At 42.6% G+C, this 20,512-nt stretch overlaps 1 protein-coding gene across 1 annotated transcript in view; it reads left to right on the top strand.

The window, feature by feature from the left end:
* Positions 1-8,004: 8,004 nt before the first annotated feature.
* CPS1 (carbamoyl-phosphate synthase 1) overlaps positions 8,005-20,512 on the top strand; it is a 92,039-nt gene continuing 79,531 nt past the window's right edge. Inside the window, exons 1-5 of the mRNA XM_071434339.1 lie at positions 8,005-8,127; positions 13,970-14,079; positions 17,971-18,115; positions 18,689-18,778; positions 19,317-19,373. Of these exons, the coding sequence (XP_071290440.1) occupies positions 8,005-8,127; positions 13,970-14,079; positions 17,971-18,115; positions 18,689-18,778; positions 19,317-19,373 (525 nt within the window). The remainder of the gene's footprint in view (positions 8,128-13,969; positions 14,080-17,970; positions 18,116-18,688; positions 18,779-19,316; positions 19,374-20,512) is intronic.

Raw genomic sequence — 20,512 nt, 5'->3', positions numbered from 1 at the left:
CCAGTGGCAGTTCCAATGAATCCCACTTCAGAATGCTGTCAATACCTCTTGTTCTAAGAAATATAAATGTCTATAACACACATTTCTGTTGTGGTGCTTATATCTTCTGATGGATGCTTTCTCTCTCTTTACTCATTTCCTTATTTCTCTTCTGGGTTGCCCTGGTCCTAGACCCAAGATCACAGGGTTATGTGTGATGGGGCTGGCCACAATTCTCTGTACATGCCCACCAAGAAGGCTGGACCAAGTGTTCTGTTCCAGGTCAAAATACCCATGAAAATGGTTCAGTCATAGAGTTTTTTTATTTTATTTGGGGAAAGGATGATGATCAAGTCAAAGAAAAAAGACAAAACTGCCCAATGAACACTGTGTGTGCCTGTGCAAATGCACATAAACAGTTATGTGCATAAATTAGCAGCTTGGGGACAGTGTATATTATAGCCTTCATCCTAGATAAAAGCATATCTATTTAGAATATAATCAACAGCAAGTCAATTTTGTTTTTCTTTGATACACCAAACACACTGGGGTATGATTACCTATCACATATTCACCCATGACAGGGCTGCTGCAGAAGGAAGCAAGTGTAACAGGAGTCTTGAGCAAATGTAGCTAATCTTGCATTGTAAGATCATGTTATTTTTAGGCTCTGTAAAGAATGTTTAGCATGGGGGAGACTGGATTTGTGTAAGCTTTTCCTAAAGCCAGTTTGGCCTTTTTAATGATCCACAGTAACAAGCCAGTGTAATGTCTGAGCCTCTATAATCACAGGGGAGAAAGGATGACTGCCAATCCTGGCCCCTGTTTGGAAAATGTCTATTTAGAAAATGTCAGGGAATGAGAATTATTTCTCCTTACATCTTCCAGTAAATGGAATTCAGCTCCAGCCTGCAGTCAAACACTGCAGACACCTTCTGGGTATCTCTGAGATTCCTGGCACCAGCCTCCCTTGGTGGCATCACCATGGAAATAGGAGCTGTGTCCAAGGCATGGTGCTCCTCGTGGCTCTGGGAGCAAACTGCACTTTGTGTTTTCCTTATCACCCTCCAGCAGTGCTCTCCTGCCAGCTCTGGGCTTTTGCTGGCTAAGGACTTTGTGAAATCGACCTGTTGGAGTAATGTCAGTCATTTCCAGACACTGCAAGGGTTTTCTCTGTTTCTTCCAAGTCAGCTGATCTTAGAGGAGCTGCTAATCTCAGCAGCTATGAAATTTGACCCGTTTTCAAGATGTTGATTCTTTTTCTCTTGCTGAAGATAAGAGCCTTATCTTTGTCAAGTTTGGGTGAAGCATGGGCTCTGTATCCCAGACAGAGGAGTGTACCCATGGCTCTTCAAGCCTTAATAGAAAGTGTAATCTCCTTGAAAAGAAATTTTTCTCTAATGTGGGAATAGTTATTGTCAACCATTTTATAAACTTACTTTACTAATCAAAATGCTGTCTTGGTTTTTTGCTTAAAGACAAAATTTGGAAGAGAAGGGTGCTAAGTTAGGCAATTCAGAATTAGCAAGAAATTTGCTATTTTTTTTTTTAGAAAGCTCTTTCACATGGTATTGATTTGAGATTTTCAATGATGTTGTTGCATTATTTTTCCTTACAAAATGAAAAATCTTTTTTAGCTTTTAAAACTATCATATAGGATGTTAATTGAAACTGTCACAGGGCCTGTTGACTGTGAACACTTTTTTATCCTGAATTCCTGTGGGATTTGCTGCCACCCCTGGATACTTTGGTTGTTTTGAGGCATGTTTCTTTCATTTTATGAAACTGTGAATAGGGCATGAGGGTCTGTTTCCAGAGCAAACTATTTACCTCACAGAACTGAATTGCTCTTAGCTGTCAGCCAAACTGAACTAATGTTTTTGAAGGAAAATGACACGGCATCTCAGTTTGATTCTGATGCTTTTTGACATTTCAATTAATATATCAAAATGAAACTTCACTTATTGTGCTAACTGAAATTTGCTTTTAGGTTTGTTTTGGAAAGTTTGTTAAAAAAAAAACCAAAGAGAAGGAATTTTTTTAATTTAAAAGAGTAATAATAGTATCTCTCTAAAAAAAAGTCTTCTGTAGTAGTGAAAATAACTACTTTCAGTACTTAATAAAATCGGATTTTGAGCAACTCAATTTAAAACATTTCTTTATACTTCTTTGTTTGTTTGGACTCCCAAACAAAGAGTGCCATTTAATCAGAGTTAGGAAGATATTTTGAGTTATAGGTACTGTGTTTTCCATCCCTAACTACGAATAAATCTACGTTTTCTTCAGACTGGGCCTCTGTCAGCCAAAGATCACGAGGAGGACAGCCTAAATTTTGGAATTATTTTCTTAGGCCCTCACCAACATGAAGTTTGTATGTCCTCTTCAAAGCACCTTGTGTTTTTGATAAATTTACATTGGCTCAGGGCTTAGCTTTGTGTGTTCTCCTTTACCCAGAAACACCTGTTTTCTACAAATGAGGGCTGCAAGGTTGGGACTTAGGAGTAAGGTTTAAATTGTGCTGTTAAAACAGATTTCATACTGATTTTCAAATGGATTATTGCCTTCTGCAGGAAATAGTTAAGGTTTTGTAGGATTCTTGCTATTTCTTGGCTTCTGTCCTGTGAAGTGTGCTCAAGGGACAGCAGCTCTCAGGACCCATGGAGTGGGGTGTGCTAGAGAGTCACACCAAAGAGCTGGGAGACTGTTACTCATGCAGAGAAACTATGGAAGGAAGCAAAGAGCCAAAAGCCAGGGGTAGAAAGGACTTTGGACTGAAGAGAACTGAGCACTTTGTATCTCAGGGAGGCACTGAGTTGGATGGAAAACAAGCTAACAAGCTGCAAGCATGAGTACAGTGGTCAGCTAGGAGTAGTCCCTTTTTAGTTACTATTCTTGCCTTGTCACTTGGAATTGTTTCCATCTGAAAAAAAAAAAAATCATCTGAGTTTATATTGAATTATTCCTGGCACAATCATGTGAGTTAGTAAGACTGAATCAAAAAGCAGCACCTGAATCTGAAGATCTGCTAAGAACCTCTCCTGTTAAAATTTAAAATACTTTTTTCTCCAGACCTCCTCTTGATGCCTTGTGAAAGCTGATCTAGAGCAGAGGCTAGAGAGAGTTAAAGAATAAAGCAGGGATTTATTAAAAGGCCTCAATGGATGCACCTTGGGCAGCACAAGAGCCCAGCCAGGGCTGCACCCAAGATGGACCCAAAATGAACACCTGGTCACAGGGTCTCTCACTTTTATAAGTTCTGGTCCATCTGCATATTGGAGTGAATAGTCCAATTATAGCTTTAGGTTACCAAGTCCCATCCTTCTTGTTTTTCTCTCTTCAGTCCCCATTGTTTATGCTCTTGGGCCTGAGATTTGGATCATTTGTCCTTGGTCCCCAGCTAGAGAAGGAATTGTTTTGTCTCCCTGCTCTGTGCAGAGAGCTCACCATCCCCTAATATGAAGCTCAGAAGCACACACTAAAGCAGCACAGAATGTGAAAACTATAAAAGCTAAAACCTGAGGCATCACTCTGAAATAGAGTAAACTCCATGGAAAAAATCCCCCGTTCTGGCTGTGGCTTTAAACTACAGAATTCAGGAGAGCTGAGGGATAAGACTTGTACCTGGTTCTTATTCCTTTTGGTTTCTATCTGTATACACAGGTGAGGATCAGCCTTAGTTTTGAAATTCTCACCTTGTGTTGTTTTGCCATTTTCCATACATTGTAGGGTTTTCTTGAAATGCTTCATTTGTTCTGAGACTAGATCAAAGCAGCTTTCTCTCCTGCAGCAATCCAGGAGGACTGGGAGATGGGGGATGTCTGGATGCTGTTACTTCATTTGCATGTGAACAAGAGAACTTTGTTTATTCCCCCAGTATATGCTGCAGAAAAAGTTAGTTATTGTCTCTGAGGTCATGGGGTTTGATCAAAAATTGCTACCTAGGTCTGCAGTGATCTCTCTTGATAAACTAACACCTGATTAGGAAATAGATGGGAAATCTCAATATTTTCAGGTGTTTTCAAAACTCTTCATTATAAGTTCCTTGGGAAGCAAGTGTAGCTTGCCTTGAAATGGAAGAGAGAGTTTCAAAATCACTTTAACAGGTTTTGTGTGAGCTGTAGAGGTAGAGGAGAATATTTGTTTTCTTCCCAGTGGTGGCAGAGAATTGCAATTTTGCTGGAACTTTCAACTATTCTGCTTTTGCAGTCAATATTTTTCAAATGTAATTTAGTGGAGACAAGACAGGGTGGTCAGGTATTAGACATAATCTGAAATATGGCAGGAGAGATTTCCAAAAGTATCTGAAGGACATATGGAGGGAAAAAGCTTTTCTCTGGTTTCACCCATAAGAAATAAGAGTCCAATCAATTTATGTGGGCTGCTTGTTACATTTGTCCCAATTCAGGGGAGACTTATGCCACTTGAAGCTCCACTGAGCTGAAGGCAATTACTTGGGACTTGCACTGATGTGAATCTGGCCCAACATGCTCACAGATTTGCCCTGATCTCTTGTCTCTCAAGCAAGACTGGAACTATCTTGTGCTTTTTACAGAAAACTTGAAAATGAAAAACCTTGCTTAGCTTGGTTGCTTAAAGTAGAGCTTCCCAGCTGTGACAAAGGGCTTTAGGTGCTCTCATTTTGGGGCACCTCTTCTGGGGCATCTAAGCAGGGCCCCATCTCCTCTGAGCACTTCTCAAGATCAAGCACTTTGTTTTAAACCTCTCAAAATGTAGGCACTTGCCATTCTTTGAATCTGTTGTCCCTGGGGATTTGCAAAGCCACAGACCACTGATTTTGTTTCATTTTTAATGGTCCAGTGGGGCTGTGTGATGAATTTTGTTTCTGGGGTTTTCCACTTGTAAATAATAACAAAAAGTTCCTTATTTTACTGAGCTTTTTGCTCTCCTTCCCCCAGTCTCTCTCTCTGTACAATAGTGTAACTGAATATGAAGCAAAAGGCACTCTGCCTTTCTGTGAGCCAGAATTGCAATTTCCCACCTTTCTCCCCCAGTACCTGAACTGTTCTTGTCTGAGTGACTCTTCTGCCATTCCTGATTTCTCTGATTGACATCCTTCTTCCAGAAACTTTCTGTAGGGGTGCTACAATTGGAAGTCATGTCCTGGCTGGCAAGTTCTAAGCTTAGGCAGTGTGATTGCATTTTCATAAAACCATGGGTCTCTGCTCTTTTTCCACTATTCCTTAGTTGTTTTTTATTTTTGTTTTTTTCCCCTATTGATTCCATCTCTTAGTGATTCTGCCTTTTCTGGTCTTTAAAAGTGCATACTTTAAAATCCATATCACAGGAGGTTTGTTTATGTGTTAACAGGTTTTCCAGAGCTGAGGCTTCTTTAGGGAATGTATATAAATTTTCTGGCCTTAAGGTGTCAATAGTTTGTGACCTTTTTTTAGCATGTTGGCAGAGAGACAAATAGCTTGGATGTTTTCTTTTGGTTTTGGCAGAGGGGAATTCCTTTATCACGGAGGAGGCTTTAAAAATCTTCTACTGGAGTTATAACCTTGTTCAACTCAGAAGGTCTGAGGTGGATTTAATCAATTTTGATAATAAAATAGGGAAGACAGCAGGGTCAAATATAGAGCAGTAATCAGTGGAATATCCTTGCTCTGTAGGTGATAAAGGAAACTCTTTTTTTCCCCTGTGGTTCACCCATATAACATTTAATCCTTATCATACAGCTGCCACATGAGGTGTGTATGTGTCCAGCAGATCCCTGGCACACTGAATACAGGGTGCATGGGGTTATGCAGCTGTTTGCAGCTGCACAGTGCCACTCTGCCAAAAGGCATGGTCCATTTTCTCTCATTCCTGATGCCCTGTGCTCATCCATGGCCTCATGGTGGAAGGAAGGGGTGAGTTTTTATGTGGATCCAGCAGCTTCACGGTGCAGCCTCACTGCAGCACCCATGGTGGGAGAGGGAAGTTAGGAATTAGCAGTTAGGGTGCTGAAACTGTCAGCATGGTTTGGTTCTGGTTCAAACATGTATCCCAGGGTCCAAAGTCACTCCCTGATGTTGGCAGAGAGTAAAATGGAGTGTGGAATTTCCTGTTCAGCACAGCCATAACAAAAAACCTTCCAAGTGCTGTGTATTGTACTCCTGGCAGTTTAAAGCTAGCATAATGTGACTTTGGAAGAAAGCTGAACTGCATGTGTGAGCTCACATGAGTTTGGATATTAAGATGACCTTTCTTGTTCAAAGTAGAGGTTTTTTGGAGTCCAGTCACTTATAGGCGTGGCTTTGGCTTCTGGATCACTACAGACTAGAGCCAAGCAAGTGGAGGAAGAGCTAACAAATACATTTTCCAGTCCCCTGTATTTATTTGTTTTTGTTTGCAAAAAGCAAAATCTGTGCCTTTCAAGCTGCTTCAACAAATCAGAATGATTGCCAGATATCTTCTTATAGAAAAAATTAGGTCCTAAACCACAGTTATCAGGAATTACTGTTGGCTTGGTTCTCCTAGCTCTGCACACCTGCAAAATGTTGAAGCAGTGAGCTTCTCTACACCCAGTCTGTTTTCTGCCCTATTTCTGTCTATCTTTTCCAATCATCTGGATTTGGGCCTTTTCTATGTGTTTCTCTTTCAAATATCCAAAAAGCTTTTCATGTGATGCAGGGTACCCAAACCCTTTCCCCTCTCTTCTATCTTTTATGCTGTTCATGACTGTTCAGCCTGGTGAATATATAATGAGCTGCACAGGAAATATTTTTGTGTGGTACTGGTGTCAATTTAGACTAATCTCAAACCACTGCATAAAAAGAAGTCATGACTATTAATGCCACTGACTAAGTCACCTAAATCCTTTGCAGAATCCTTTACAGCAGAATGTGTCCAGCTGCACAAAGAAATCTGGGTGTATATTGCTTTGAGCCAATTAAGACTTTGATCACCTGGGCTTCAAAAGATGCCTCTTCTTTTTAGTTCCTGAAGAATAATAAATGGGCATACTTCTCTCCCAGCTTTTGTCTTAATGAGGCATTTTCATCTCTGGCTAATGAGGAGTATTATTCTTTATGAAGAGTGAAGTGTTATAGGCAAAATATTATAGTCACAAAGATCTATAGTTGGGGAATAACATGTGGAAAATTTCACCTTTTTTCATGTGTTGACCCATTGAAATGTTACCAAAAGTTGTTCTTCTTTTGCAACCATTTATTTTTTTTGTTGTGAAAAATTTTTTATTTATTTGAGGACAGACAGCACTTTGGAACCTGGAACAAACGCAGCATAAAGATTTCATCTTTCCGTGGGATTTGGTCTTCCTGCTTCACATCTTTGTGGCAGCCACAGGCTGTCCCACAGCCAGTGTGCAGACCCCACATTGAGAGCTCTCAAAACCACACTGTGCACAGCCTGTGCTGTTCAGAATCATAGAATGCTTTGAGTTGGAAGGGGATGTTGAAGATCATCCAGTGCCACCCCCTGCCATGGACAAGGACACCTTTCACTATCCCAGGTTGTTCCAAGCCCTGTCCAATGTGGCCTTGGACATTTCCAGGGATGGGGCAGCCACAGCTTCTCTGGGCAAGCTGTGCCAGGGCCTCCCCACCCACAAAGGGAAAAATTCCTTCCTAATATTTAATCCAAACCTGCTCTCTCTGTTTGAACCCACTCCCCCTTGTCCTGCCACTTCATGCTCTTGTATTCTTGAGGTGATTTCTCTTTCAGGCTTTGCTATCTTCCAGGTGGAGTTAAAGCCCCTGTGACAGTGCTCAGAGAGCAGCCTGAGGAGGAGAAGTGTTGCAAGGGTGCCTAAGCAGCAAGCACCCCTCTGAGGAGGGCTGGGAGGAGGTGGGGCTGCACCTGGGACTTTTAATGGCAGAATAAATGGGAGGTGGAGGGCAGTGCTGTACAGTCACTTCAGTGCTCCTGCTGTGCCTCTGTGCTCTTCCCCTGTGATCTACAGGAGTATATTGTCAGCACCAATTCTTGAAGAAATCCATACAAGCAGATTTTTGTTTTCTCTTCTGTGCTTTAAACTTTAGTTACCCATCAGCAGCTTTCAAGATGACAAGAATTTTGACAGCTTGCAAAGTGGTGAAGACTTTGAAAGGCAGATTGAAGTTTTGCAATGTGTCTGCTGATCACTGGAGTTTCTCAAGGACAGGTACCAGACTGTTGAGCATCAAGGTAACAGTGAACTTCTGTTGTTTAATAGATGTGTTTGGCATGCAGAGATAACTTGCTGCAGATAACAGGGCTTACCTAGAGACATGAACCAGAGGAAATTTGTCTGAACCCGAAGCAAGGGGGTTGCTTGGCTAAATGGTCTTATTAGCTAAGCAAACACACTTTTTGTCTAGTCTGGAATGGAAGTTATGGGGCAAATTACACCAAAAGGTGTAAGTTCAAGGTTTCAGTTAATTATTATATGGTGTTTTCTTTAGAAACACCTCACCCTTCTACAGGACTGATAGCTAACAACAGATGTTTCAGTCCATATGAGAATGAACTGGCTGAATATTCAAAATTGCGCATCACTTGAGGCATAAAATTCTATTGAATCCATACAGAATCCATTTTCAATGTATTAGAAACTACAGTGGCTCTGAGGTCAATTGGAGAGGTAGACAACTCTTGTGAAGGCATCAGTGTATCAACTCTGGATTTACTGGGGCTGGACCACTCAGTTGATTCCCCCAGCTTTCTAGTGCTTTTTGCTACAGGAGCTGGAATAAATGGGTGAAGTGGGACTTTGTGTGGCAGTTCTGTAGCACTGAAGTGCTGGGTGAGTTCTCTCAGCATGCACTTTGCATGGAAGAGGCACTTTTGCAGAGGTGTTGTGTTGAATGAACAGTGCAATAGAATTAGCACCTGGAGGAGTGGTGTTTCAGAGTGGTAGGGAAGAGCACAGAGAGACTTGGACTGCAGGTGCTGCCTTACCTGGCAGGGTGGTCTAGGGGGCTGATCAGTATCACTTCTGTGTACTGGGGTTTCTCTTACCTGCCCCACAGCCACTCATTAATCAGGACTCCTCTGACCTCCTTGCAACAGACCAGTTATTTGACAGGACAAAGGGGGAATGGATTCAAACTGACAGAGAATGTTTAGATTAGATATTAGCAATAAATTCTTTATTGCAAAGGTGGTGAGGCACTGGAAACAGGCTGCACAGAGAATCCAGTGGAAGGTGGCTCTGCTCATGGCAAGGGATTGGAACACAGTGATCTTTAAGGTCCCTTCCAACCCAAACTAGTCTATGATACTTTTAAAACAAAAATTCCTCTTCAGGGAATTCAGGGTAAGGCAAGAAGTGTTCCTGCTAATACACCTTCCTTCAGCATGTGAGTTCCCAGTTTCTTTGCATCAGAGTGTGGAAGTTAAGTCTAGTTGTGAGCAAAGTGAGCAAGCAGTGACCTGTGGCTGGGTTTGGTGTTCCAAGCAGCCCTAGAGATAATGGGTATTTTTGAGGAGTTTGAGGAAAGAGTGAAATGCAATGTAAGCATGCTAGAGTTAAAGAAACATTTGGATAACACTCTCAGGCACATGATGGGATTCTTGGGATTGTCCTGTGCAGGGACAGGAGTTAGATGAACTTGATGAGCCTTGTGGATCCTTTCCAACTCAGGACATTCTATGATCCATGGTGCTGTGTATGGACTAATGGCAGTATTAGGTAATGGTCTCATTCTTCCATTATTGCAGGCTTAAATGAGCATTTAGTTGCCTTTAATTGCTTTTTCTTGCTGGGCTATTTTAGGAAACATAACAAAATACAATGAAAACATCTAACCTGTATATAAGTTAAGTATTAGACAGCATGAGGGAGAGGTGGTAGTTTTAGAGAAATGCTTCTCCCAAGTTTGTATTCTGTCCAGTTTAAACTCACCCTGTGTGGGAAAACACCATTGTAGGTGAGTAGTGTTAGATGTGGGGACTCACAGGTCCATATTTCTCTATTACATCCCATCCTTCCATTCTAAAGAAGAGATGGGCATCCATGAGTGAAAGAGGAGCAGGGAGCAGAGCAGAGACCCCTCAGGGCTCTCAGTAGGGATGCTTAACATCACTGGTTTCAGGTTAATCAAGCTTGTTTAAAATTCAGGAGAGGCAGAGAGTCTGTTGGCTGAAGTTCTTATTGTTTAATGCTCTTCTGAGGCCAATGTAGTTAAATGGGCATGTAAAGGTAGTGTGAGCAATAAATAGGTGGCTTGTAACAGTACAGCTGGCTCAGTAAGGAGAGGTTTGGGAGAGCTATAAAAACCACCAGGAATGAGCTAAAATGTAGTCAGAAATGAGGAAAATTTTGTGGAGTGCTGGCTTTAGAAACTATTTCACATTACTGCAAAAGGACTCTGCAAATGCATTTGAGGCAGGTGGAAAGAAATGGGGCAGTGACTGCAAGGAGAGTAGAGAGGTGGGTGAGGAAGCCAAAGATGAGTCACAAGGTACTCCTCTCCTTGTTTTGGAGATGAAGGGGATGTAAAATGGGGCCCATTCCCATCTAGATGGGGGAACTTTGTGAATTGTTACTGTGGGGGAGAAAAGGGTCCTCAGCAACTTGTGCTAGGTACCTCATCTGGCTTGGTTCACTCTTCTCCTTTGAGTTTTGTGATGGACAAATATTTGTGGCATTGCTATGAACAGCCTTGAGGACGGTTCAAGTTGTAGAAACTGTGGCTTTGTCTTGGATTATAAAGGAATTAATCCAGTGCTTCTCCCCAAAAAATATTTTAAGTGTGAAGTTTCTTTGGTGTATCCCAAAACCCTCACCTTGATTCATTCCTTTTTCTTTCCCTGTCTTCTTGTCTCAATTTTAGCCAGGAACAAATGTGCCAGAGCAAAATCAGATAGATACAGATAGTTATACACAGGGTTGGCAAAGAAAGTCTTGACTGTTAGCCATGCCCAGATAGATTTCCAGCCTGTGATGGCACAGTACTCACAAGAAGAGTGAGAATCAGTTTGATTTTTCTATCAAAGAGAAAATTACTCCTTTTTTGCTGGCTATTGGTCTTGGGAGAGTGAAATGTAGCTCAGTCCTGGCACCAGCTTTTTATTGTAGAAGGAATCTTGGAGATCTTGGATTCTTCTCTGATTCTGATATGCCAGCTGTTCTGTAGCCAGCCAGGTGTGGGCCAAGAAATGTGGCAAAGAAGCTGGGCTGTGTGGAATTGTACTGAAGATTTTTTGAGATTTTGCAGATCTTTATCATCCACTTTTTAGATAGGAAGGGCTGCTCCAGCAGGGAACTAATTTCATCTGCTTTCTTACTTTCTTACTGGGTTTAGGTTTGTTTTTATTTTAACTTCTTAAGTGCTTTCTTTATTTGATGTATGAAGTGGGACCTGAATGAGTTGATTCTTCAAGCTGCTTTGACAAAATACACAAAATCTGTCAATGTGACATCAACATGACCCTTCCTATTAGCCATCTTCATCCTCAAAGCTCTTGAAGAGTTCTGCAGCCTCTCTAGAGCACAGGGCCTTTTGCTAAAGGTGAAGCTACTGATGTGTAGGAAGAGGAAATCAGATTGCAAGTGGCATATCTTATATTGGGTGGGTGTGGTAGAAACAATTTAGTTGAAATTACAACAGAGATTTATCTGAGGCTATGTGGGGATGCTTTTGAGAAGGGTGAAGACAAAAGGACTTGATGGAAGCTCTGGGGGGTTGTTTATTTCTTGCTTGTTCTTTTTTTGAAAGGAAGTATTTCTCCCAACTGATCCCTGATTGAGCCAAGAGGCTTTCTCTGTAGCCTGTAAATCACATTTCACCTTAAAAACAAAACTGAGAAAACAAGGTAGGCTGGCAGCTTAGGGATAAGGTAACACCTCCACTGGAAATGTAAGCAAGAATAATTGCTTTGAGAATGCTCAATGAACCAACCACTTAATTAAGAATAATAAATCAAGGAAGGGAGGGAAACACTTGAACATCTATTCCCTGCTATAGCTGAACTTGCAGGCAGGTTATGGTTGCTCAGGGACATTTTTCCCCATTACCTGAACACTGTGTAGGGGCTCTACTAGTATAATAAGGGCTTCTGTTCAACAGAAATGATTTCTGTGCTGTCTGGTTTAGAAGGGAGGTGGGCAGTGGTGGGAGGAAGGCCATGCAGAACTTTAGTGAGGGTGAGGCTCTGAAGCTCACAGTGATTGCTCTGGGGTTTGGCCTTCAGCACTTGGATGAATCTTAAATTTTCTGGTCATTCCACCATTGTGGAATTTGTTTCCAGAAGGATTCTGCCAGGCTTGGTGGCAGTTAGGACCACAATTGAGGCAACTGCCCCAAGGTGTGCCCAGTGGTGGGAAGCCCACAACCTCATTTTAATTTGGTCTAAACCTAGGGGATTTAGCCACAAAAATTGTGTTTATAACTGGGGAGGGAGGAGATTTTGGTGTTGCTGACTAAACTGTCCAGTGGTGTGGGATGGTTCCAAAAGTTATGGCTAAATCTTTGGAGAATGACTGGGTGTTTGACATTAATGAGGAAAAAATGGCAAGGCTAAAAGCATCCCAGATGCACAGAATTCAATTACTTGGCATCTCAGTTTGATTTTTAGTGTATTTTGCAGTACATTAGTAATTGATCTGTGTGGTATTTGTAACTGCAGAGGGGCTGTAAATGAATGTTTGGCATGATGGTTACAAAAGGTTCAATACTGAGAATGAAATTTCTCCTTGCTGTGATTGTTCATCTGATTTACAGCTAATGGGAAGTAGCTCTCCAGCTCCTTTCTGCAGCAAATTGATCTTGATTTTTCTTTTAAAAATCCCAGTAAGAGGAATAGTTCTGTAAAAGAAACCAATATGAAGCTAAATCATGGTAAGAGCTGCTTCCTGTGGACTTGCTTGGCACATTTCCTGTGGCATAAACCACTGGGATTTTTGCACTGGTGGTCACTCTGCCTGTGCCTAGGAGACAGCTGTGCTTGCCTTCCAGAGGTGGAGGTTTATCAGGGTCCTGGAAGTTCATAGTCCAAGTTCTTTTAAGCCAGGAATTCATTGGCAAATTTATTAACAGCTTTGCTTACTCTTTCTCCTCCTCTGCATGTCACCAGTGATCCTGCTGAGGGAACTCCCAACTCATTCTGTCATTTCTGCTGTGCATGTAGTCATTATTTATTTGTCAGAAGTTGGAGTTCTCTGGTGGTTTCCCATCCAGTGCCTGGACAGAGTAAGAAAGGTTTAGTTTCCAAGTGGGACCAAAGAGGGTGGTACACTTAGTCTGATATGTGCAAAGACCCAGTTGTGACAATGAATCTCTTAAGGACTTCTGTAAAACTCACTCTGTCCCACTTGCCTGGCTGTAAAATAGTGATGAAGCCTGTAAGGGATCCCTCAGTTAGTATGGGACTCAGTTCTGCTGAACCCTCTCTATAAGAGGTATGGTTTCCTCTAGGCTGCTTGTTTCATAGCTGCTTCTTCTGGCACAATTTATGCCTGTCCCTGAGGTAACTGAGACCATGAGCATCCATCTGATCCATGAGTTCCTCTGGTCCAGTGTCCTACTGCAGAATACACTGCTATTTTGAATTTTGCTGTCTGACACCAGTTCACTAAGCACACACACCTATTTTAGTGGCGTTGCTGTATGGTTGCACCAGAAGTTAAGCACCTATCAAAGGTCAGAGCTGGATGAGAGCCAGCAGAGTCAGCAGCAGGCCTTGAGCAAACATTGAGGGGGGAAGTGATCCTTTCCCTGCAGGGTTATGATGTTGGTAAATTGCAAGATGTCGTATGTAGGAAAAATGAGCTAAGGCATGGGAAAGGGTGATCCCACAGTAAAAGCAGCACATGCTCTGCTTGCAGGGAGGTTTGCCAGCTCATTAGGATAACAATGTTTCCTAAGAGTCAGAAAGAAAAAAAGCATCAGGCTGGTAAAAGAGGTAATGTCTTGGCAACTGGGAGTGGGAGAAGGGCAGGAGTACCTACAGTGCTAGGCATGAAAGGCAGATATCCTAGGTGCTGCCTGAATAAACATCAAGCCTTTCCTCCTGTGTTTGAGTCTCTTCATGTGCCTTTCTCTAGGTGCAGACAGCAAACTTGGTGCTGGAAGATGGGATGAAGATGAAGGGCTATTCTTTTGGCTATCCATCCTCCACAGCAGGGGAAGTGGTGTTCAACACGGGGCTCTCTGGGTAAGGCAACAGCAAATGGCATCCGGGCATCAGGACTTCTCTGGAAGCTTGTTGAAGTGTGAAAGCTGCTTTTTCCAAGCTTGTAGGGTTCTGATCCAAGAGGTGGTTTTCTATATTTATTATATTATTATATTATATTATTATATTTATTTTTCTATATATTCAATATCTACTACATTGTAGTCCAGAGGTACAGAGAGAGATAGAATTAATGAAGATGTTTCAGGCAGACCCCTTGTGCCAAAGCATTTGTGGTGATAAGCACCTTAAAGACTGACCTAATGATGATAATGAGATACATAGGGTTCTGATCACTTCCTACTGAATTGCTGAGTCAGAGCAGAGAAGCTGTCTGTTGTCCCTCTAGAGCCCAGATCAGCTATAGAAGTTTGAAGCATCTGCAGCCTTCTTGGTAATGCAAGTTGGCTTCTGAGTGCAAAATTTTTAAACCCCAGGTTGGTCACCTTTATGACCCATCTCTTATGTAATTTGTTGGCTCACACCACAGGTAAGGATGTTTTTGCATTCTGTGCCTTTGCAGCTAAAGGGCAGGATCAGATTGATGCCTAACCTAGCATGATTTTCTGTCTTCTCAAGTGGTAGAAACCTATGGCTGACTTAGGTTGGCAGCCAAATGCTGCCAGTGCTTTTGTTGGACTGCTTGAGCAGAGGAATGGGGTTTTTGGTAAGGACAGGGAAATGTCCTTGGGGATTTAAGACATCTATGAAGTTGTTAATGCTTGAGCTGCTTCTGCAGTCATTCATAGCTGTCTTTGCTCATCTGCTTTGTGCTCCCCACATTATGCTGTCCTTTGGAGATCTCAGTACTCACAGGTTGAGTTTTAAAATGATACCTTTGGTGAGAATGTTAAATTGCTGCAGAGGGGAATCAGTTTGCAGAGTTTTGCGTTAGGAGACAATTATTTAAGCATTTTGACAGCACTAATTACTGGCTGTGTTAATATACCTGCCAACAAGCCACTGTTTAATATAGATCAGAATGATGGAGGGCACCAGAGTTCTCTTCTCATTGATAGATTATGGGCCATAAATCTTGGCACATGACAAAAGTCAAGTAGGACCTGAAGGATTAATTTCCTCTCCACATGTTACTGTGGCAGTAGAAGTTGTGTTTGCTCATTGTCTAATCATTTGGAGAGGATGCTGTGACAGAGATCTCTTCTGTGCTGGGCAGCATATGGGCATGGAGAAAACACTAAAAATGTAAGGAAGTATCTTCAGAGCCCCCTGTACAGAACATGACCTTGATTGATTCAGAGAAATGGAAAACAAGAGTTTGCAGCATTGTTGCAGAACATAAAGGTGGCAGATTCCCCTACCAGTCCAAGGATTGCTGTCCATTGAAAGGAACCCTGTAGCTGTACCTCCTGCTCCTGATCCCAGGGATCAAGATCTGGGTATCCAGAGGAACCCAGCTGTCCCTTCTCCCTGACACAGGAAGAGGCTGTGCCAGGGTGAGGGAGGTGCCAGGCTGCTGGGGCACAGAGCAGTTTGTCATGATAGGGAGTGAGAGGTGAGTGCAGGGGTGCTGATAAGCCTCAGACCTGCTTTTTGTGAAGTGGGTGTTTCTGGGTGCTGAGTGGGGTCAGCATGGGTGATTATTAGGCTGCTCTGCACTGTGTCTCCTCATCTGGACCCCCATGTTCTGATTCATGGTATAGAAATGGGAGGCAAAGCACTTTATTTGCATACAGCTCTCGGGCCTGAAGTAGCTGAAGCTCGCTGAAATGTTGACATGTTGCTCTGGACTAGAAGGCCAAGAGCACTCTTTTAGGGATGAAATGTTGAATTTTTGATAGAAAAGCAAGAGGATGAACTTTTCAGAAGCATTTGCTGAAAAAAAAATAAGCCTACTGTTGCAGCTGTATGTTTGGCATAGAAACAAAAAGAGGTGGTTTCTCATTAAGAAAGAAGAGTTACAACCCATGAAATGTCCCATGTTTGAAATGGCCCCATAAAGGTGTTTATCTCTAATAAATGTGTGTTTCCCATGATATTTTAGTGAGAGAATGGGTTGACAGGAATTTACTGAAATCAGGCAGACCTCTGGGCAGGCACAGCAAGGGTTAGACCTTGCAGCATGTTTGGAGCTGGTGTTTCCATCTGCTCCTCTGTGCTCCACACAGCATTGTTCCTGCTTAAAGGGCATTGTCTGAGCTCTGCCTGCACACCCCACCCAGAGCCATGGCTCTCTGTCCTTGTTTGCTGGTCACAAATGACATCAAAGGTCAATGACATTAGCTTTGTCAGTAACAAGTAGTTTTTTGGAGGCATAACCAATAAGCTCAGAAGGAGAGAACAGTGCCCAGCATGCCCATGCCATGTGCCTGGTACCTGCTGCAGTTTTGGGATCCCACTGCACTTTGTGTGGTTGCTTACCTGCAGCTGCAAATACAGATTTGAATACCAGGAGAGGCTTACCTGAAAATATTTCCTGGCCAGTGTTTATTCAACCTGTCATTTCTCAGTGCTGGCTGGTGTGCTGTGTTTATATCTGCCAGCAGCCAGTCCTGCTTTTGTGAAGATTTTCCCAATATTTGACAATTAATCTTCTGGCAGTAAGTCTGGTGTTCCATAAAAATGTCTCTTGTGACTTGCTGATATCTGGTAGATGACTGGAGTTGCCAATTAGGTACTGTTTAAACAATAATGACAATAATTTATTATATTTTGTACAGGGCAGATTCATCCCAAAGTCTTTTTATGTGTTTGGCTCAATATTTGTGGGGATAACTTCATCTGTTGCTAAATTGCAGCTGCTTTTGGGTTGAAAGACAATAATTGTTTAAGGGAGATTTGCAAGAGTATACTATAGACTAAGGGAAAAAGTGAGGGGCTGTTTGTTAATTTGGAGCTGAGGAACAGGAGCATATAGACCACATTTACCCTGTCCCCCTATATATGGTTGAAAGTGGGACTGGACCTACTAGTTGCAGGGATGATACTTTGTGGAGTCCTAGTTTTGCTCCTCTGCTGCAGAAGAATGTTCCAGTGTGCTTTTAGCTTTGTCCTTGCTGAGAAGGGCATTCAGGTGCTTCACAAACTGCCAGGCTTCTGCTTTGGGGCTATGACAGGACATGTTTTGGGGCTGTGTGACCAGGGGTGCAATGCTGAATCCCAAAGCTTTGTCTTCAACTTGCCTTCTGCAGGGATACACAAACCAGCTTCCAAGCACTTAGGAGTCTGGTCAGGTGAAATAGATGGTGCTCTGTGGCTGGGAACATGGAGAATGCCAGGGAGAAACTTCAGAAGTGGGACCATGGCAGGGTTGGTGGCAGAGAAGGACCCAGAGCAGTGAGGAGGAAACCCAAAGACTTGTCTGTCCTCTCCCACAAAAAGAGCAAGTACAGCCCTGAGCACCCCAAGACAAGCTCCAGAGTGTGGAAGGGACAAAACCTGGGCAAAACCAGCTCTGTTGTCTGATGGTTTTTCAGTTGGAGCTTTCTGCTGCTGCTGAGAGGGGAGAGCTCCTACAGCACATGGAGGTCAAAGCACTGCCCAGGGGTGTGCCCAGGGAGAGGCCAGGCCAAGCTGTTAGCAGTGATACTCTGTGCAGGGCTGAGATCTCCCTGCCCTCCCTGTACTTGATTCTCATGTTAAATCAAAGGACTCTGAGTTTGTTGATGTGCTTTCCTTAAACGAAGCATGAGAAGCCAAAGCATTTCCTTGTTCTTCATGTCAAATGTTTAACCACAAATGGCAAAGTCAGGGTATATTCACAGAGGTGTTTGCTTTTATTCTGAGAATATCTTCACATGAACACCATTTCTGTCTTTTTGGGAATTCAGACCTGTCTTGTTTTCACTGGTTCTGTTGTGTTCCTTTTGACTCCAGACTTATGTACTTTCCTTCTACTGTTTCTTCACCTAGATACACTGAAGCCTTGACAGATCCCAGCTACAAAGGGCAGATTCTTACCCTGGCTAACCCCATAGTTGGGAATGGTGGAGTGCCTGACACGGCTGCTTTGGATGAAATAGGCCTCAGGAGATTTCTGGAGTCTGATGGGATCAAGGTAATGGTGGGAGAAGCAGTGCTGATCAAAGGGTTGTGCCCAGTAGCCTGAGTAAGAGTTTACTGGCTCCTTCACAGAAGAAATCAGTGATACTCAACCTTTCTTTTTCTTCTTCTGGTATTTTCCTATGAAGGAATGGTAGCAAAAAATACTCCATCTTGCTTTCTGTACTAAGCCATGTGCCTTCTGGAAGTACCTGTTCTGAGGTGAAATAACTATTTTACACACAAACTCCATTGAAAAATGGAGCTGACTTTTGAAATGAAAGGTTACTTAAAAGTGATAAGTTTTCTTACAAAAAAAAAATCAAAATAAAACATTTTTTCTTGTCCTAAATTTCCATTTTCTTTCTTTTGACAAGAAGTGTTTTGTCAGCTCAGTGCAATTTTCAGCTTTGGTTACCAAGGCGCATTCTTCTGTGGATTTCCTGGTACAAATGCCCAGGTACAGCCATGAGCTAGCCTGAAGTCTGCCCATGATATGGTTTATGGTGAATGAATAGTGCAAGTTGGAGGTACAGGATAAATAGAAAGGTGATCCTCCAGTGCAAAATGATATTTCTTCTCTCTACAGGTTTCAGGTTTACTGGTGCAGGATTACAGCAATGAGTACAGCCACTGGCAGGCTACTAGGAGCCTGGGAGAGTGGCTGTATGAAGAACAGGTGAGCAGTACTAGATGTAACAGCACAATGAGAACTGACCTGGATGGAAAGATGAGCTCTTTATTGTTGCAGAACAGAAAGGTGGCAGATTCCCTACCAGTCCAGGGATTGCTGTCCATTGAGAGGAACCCTGTAGCTGCACCTCCTGATCACAGAGATCAAGATCTGTGTATCCAGAGGATCCCAGCTGTCCCACTGTGCTTTTTGGAGCAGAAACTAGATTTGAGCATCTTAGCTAATTATGAGTGGGAACAGGGAGGAGAAGTGAAAGAGCTGGAGTGAGGCAGCCTTGGTAAGACTGCTGCTGAGAGCCTGAGCTCCTAACACAGGGCCAGGCTGGATGGGGCTGTGAGCAGCCTGCTCTAGTGGAAGGTGTCCCTGTCCATGGCAGGGGGTTGGAATGAGATGAGCTTTAAAATCTGCCAAACCAAACTGTTCTATGATTCTGTGACTTGTTTTCATAAAGGTGATCTGGGTGCTGTCTTCTTTCCATTTTTTTAGCTGCTTGTTCTCTAACTTGTCCTTGGGTTTTCTTCAGGTGCCTGCACTGTATGGGATTGATACCAGGATGTTGTCCAAATTAATTCGTGACAAGGTATGATCTGCTTCCCTTGATCCAGTTGCATTAACCTTGCTGGGCCCTTTCCAAACCTGGAGTAGCAATGGTACTGCTGGGCTGCCTTGACTTCAGATCAGATCCATGTGCTCTTCCAAAGGCTTCTGTGCTGCTGGGCAATGCTCTGATCCCAAGGAGCCCCCTCTCCCTGGCTCTGCTCTGGGTTTCCTGTCCTGCACAAGTGAGCCAGCACAAGGTGATGTAAATGAAAGGCCTCAGGTAGTGTCAGACACAACAGGTATCAAACACATCTTAACTCAGAAACAGTCAGAGAGAGCAACAAGTCTGTGAGATATTGTGGATATTCGTTCACAGACAGTGGCACCTTTGGTCAGTGGAAATTGTCCTGCCCCTCTGAGACAGAGGAATGCCTACAGTCATCCAAGATGTATTCCTAACCTGGTTTCTTTTGGCTGAAGCCTGCTATTATTTTCAATAGTTATTACTTTTCTCTGTTTTCCAAGAGCTGACAATTGAAGGTCATGGGTAGGATTATGTTATGGAGTGAAGGTTAATGTGAAGGTACACTTCACACTGGCTGAAATGGTGATCAAAGCCAGTCTGAATGTAAATTTGCCTTGGAGGGCTTTCTTTCCTAATGGATTATTTGCAGCTGCTCTTTTCTTTAGATGATCAATTTTCAGTCTGCAGCCCAACCCTATGCCCCCTTTCATTCCACAGCACAAAACAGGAATGGGCCATCTTGAATAAAGGAATATTTGTAGAAATGAATTCTATTAGGAAGATGTGGCATTGTCCTGCTCTTACAGATAGCATACAAGTACAATTTAATACAATAGAAAATGGCAATATATTTTCTGCTTTCTTAAGACATAATAGATCACCATTCCTTTTATCCAAAGTTAATACTTTCAGTGTTTGTCCTGTAATTTAGCAGTGAGTCCCATTATACCATGACTTTGAATGGTATTGGTGTATGGCTCTTAAAGTGCATAATGTCACCTCTTCACCCAGTTCTCTCAGGCTGAAAAAAACCTACTTAGTATTTCACTCCCTTTCTCTATAAAAACTGGGGGTGAGAACAGGGCCTCCTTATGGTACATGCAGAAATAAGCAATGACTTGTTAAACTGGACTGAAAGTAAATGCAGGGCACCA

Source organism: Agelaius tricolor, unplaced genomic scaffold (assembly GCF_023055355.1).
Source record: "Agelaius tricolor isolate 1412-34295 unplaced genomic scaffold, bAgeTri1.0.p SCAF_10, whole genome shotgun sequence".
NCBI classification, from domain to species: Eukaryota; Metazoa; Chordata; class Aves; order Passeriformes; family Icteridae; genus Agelaius; species Agelaius tricolor.
Note: the sequence above shows the minus strand (reverse complement) of the source record. Positions and strands in the feature narration are given on the sequence as shown.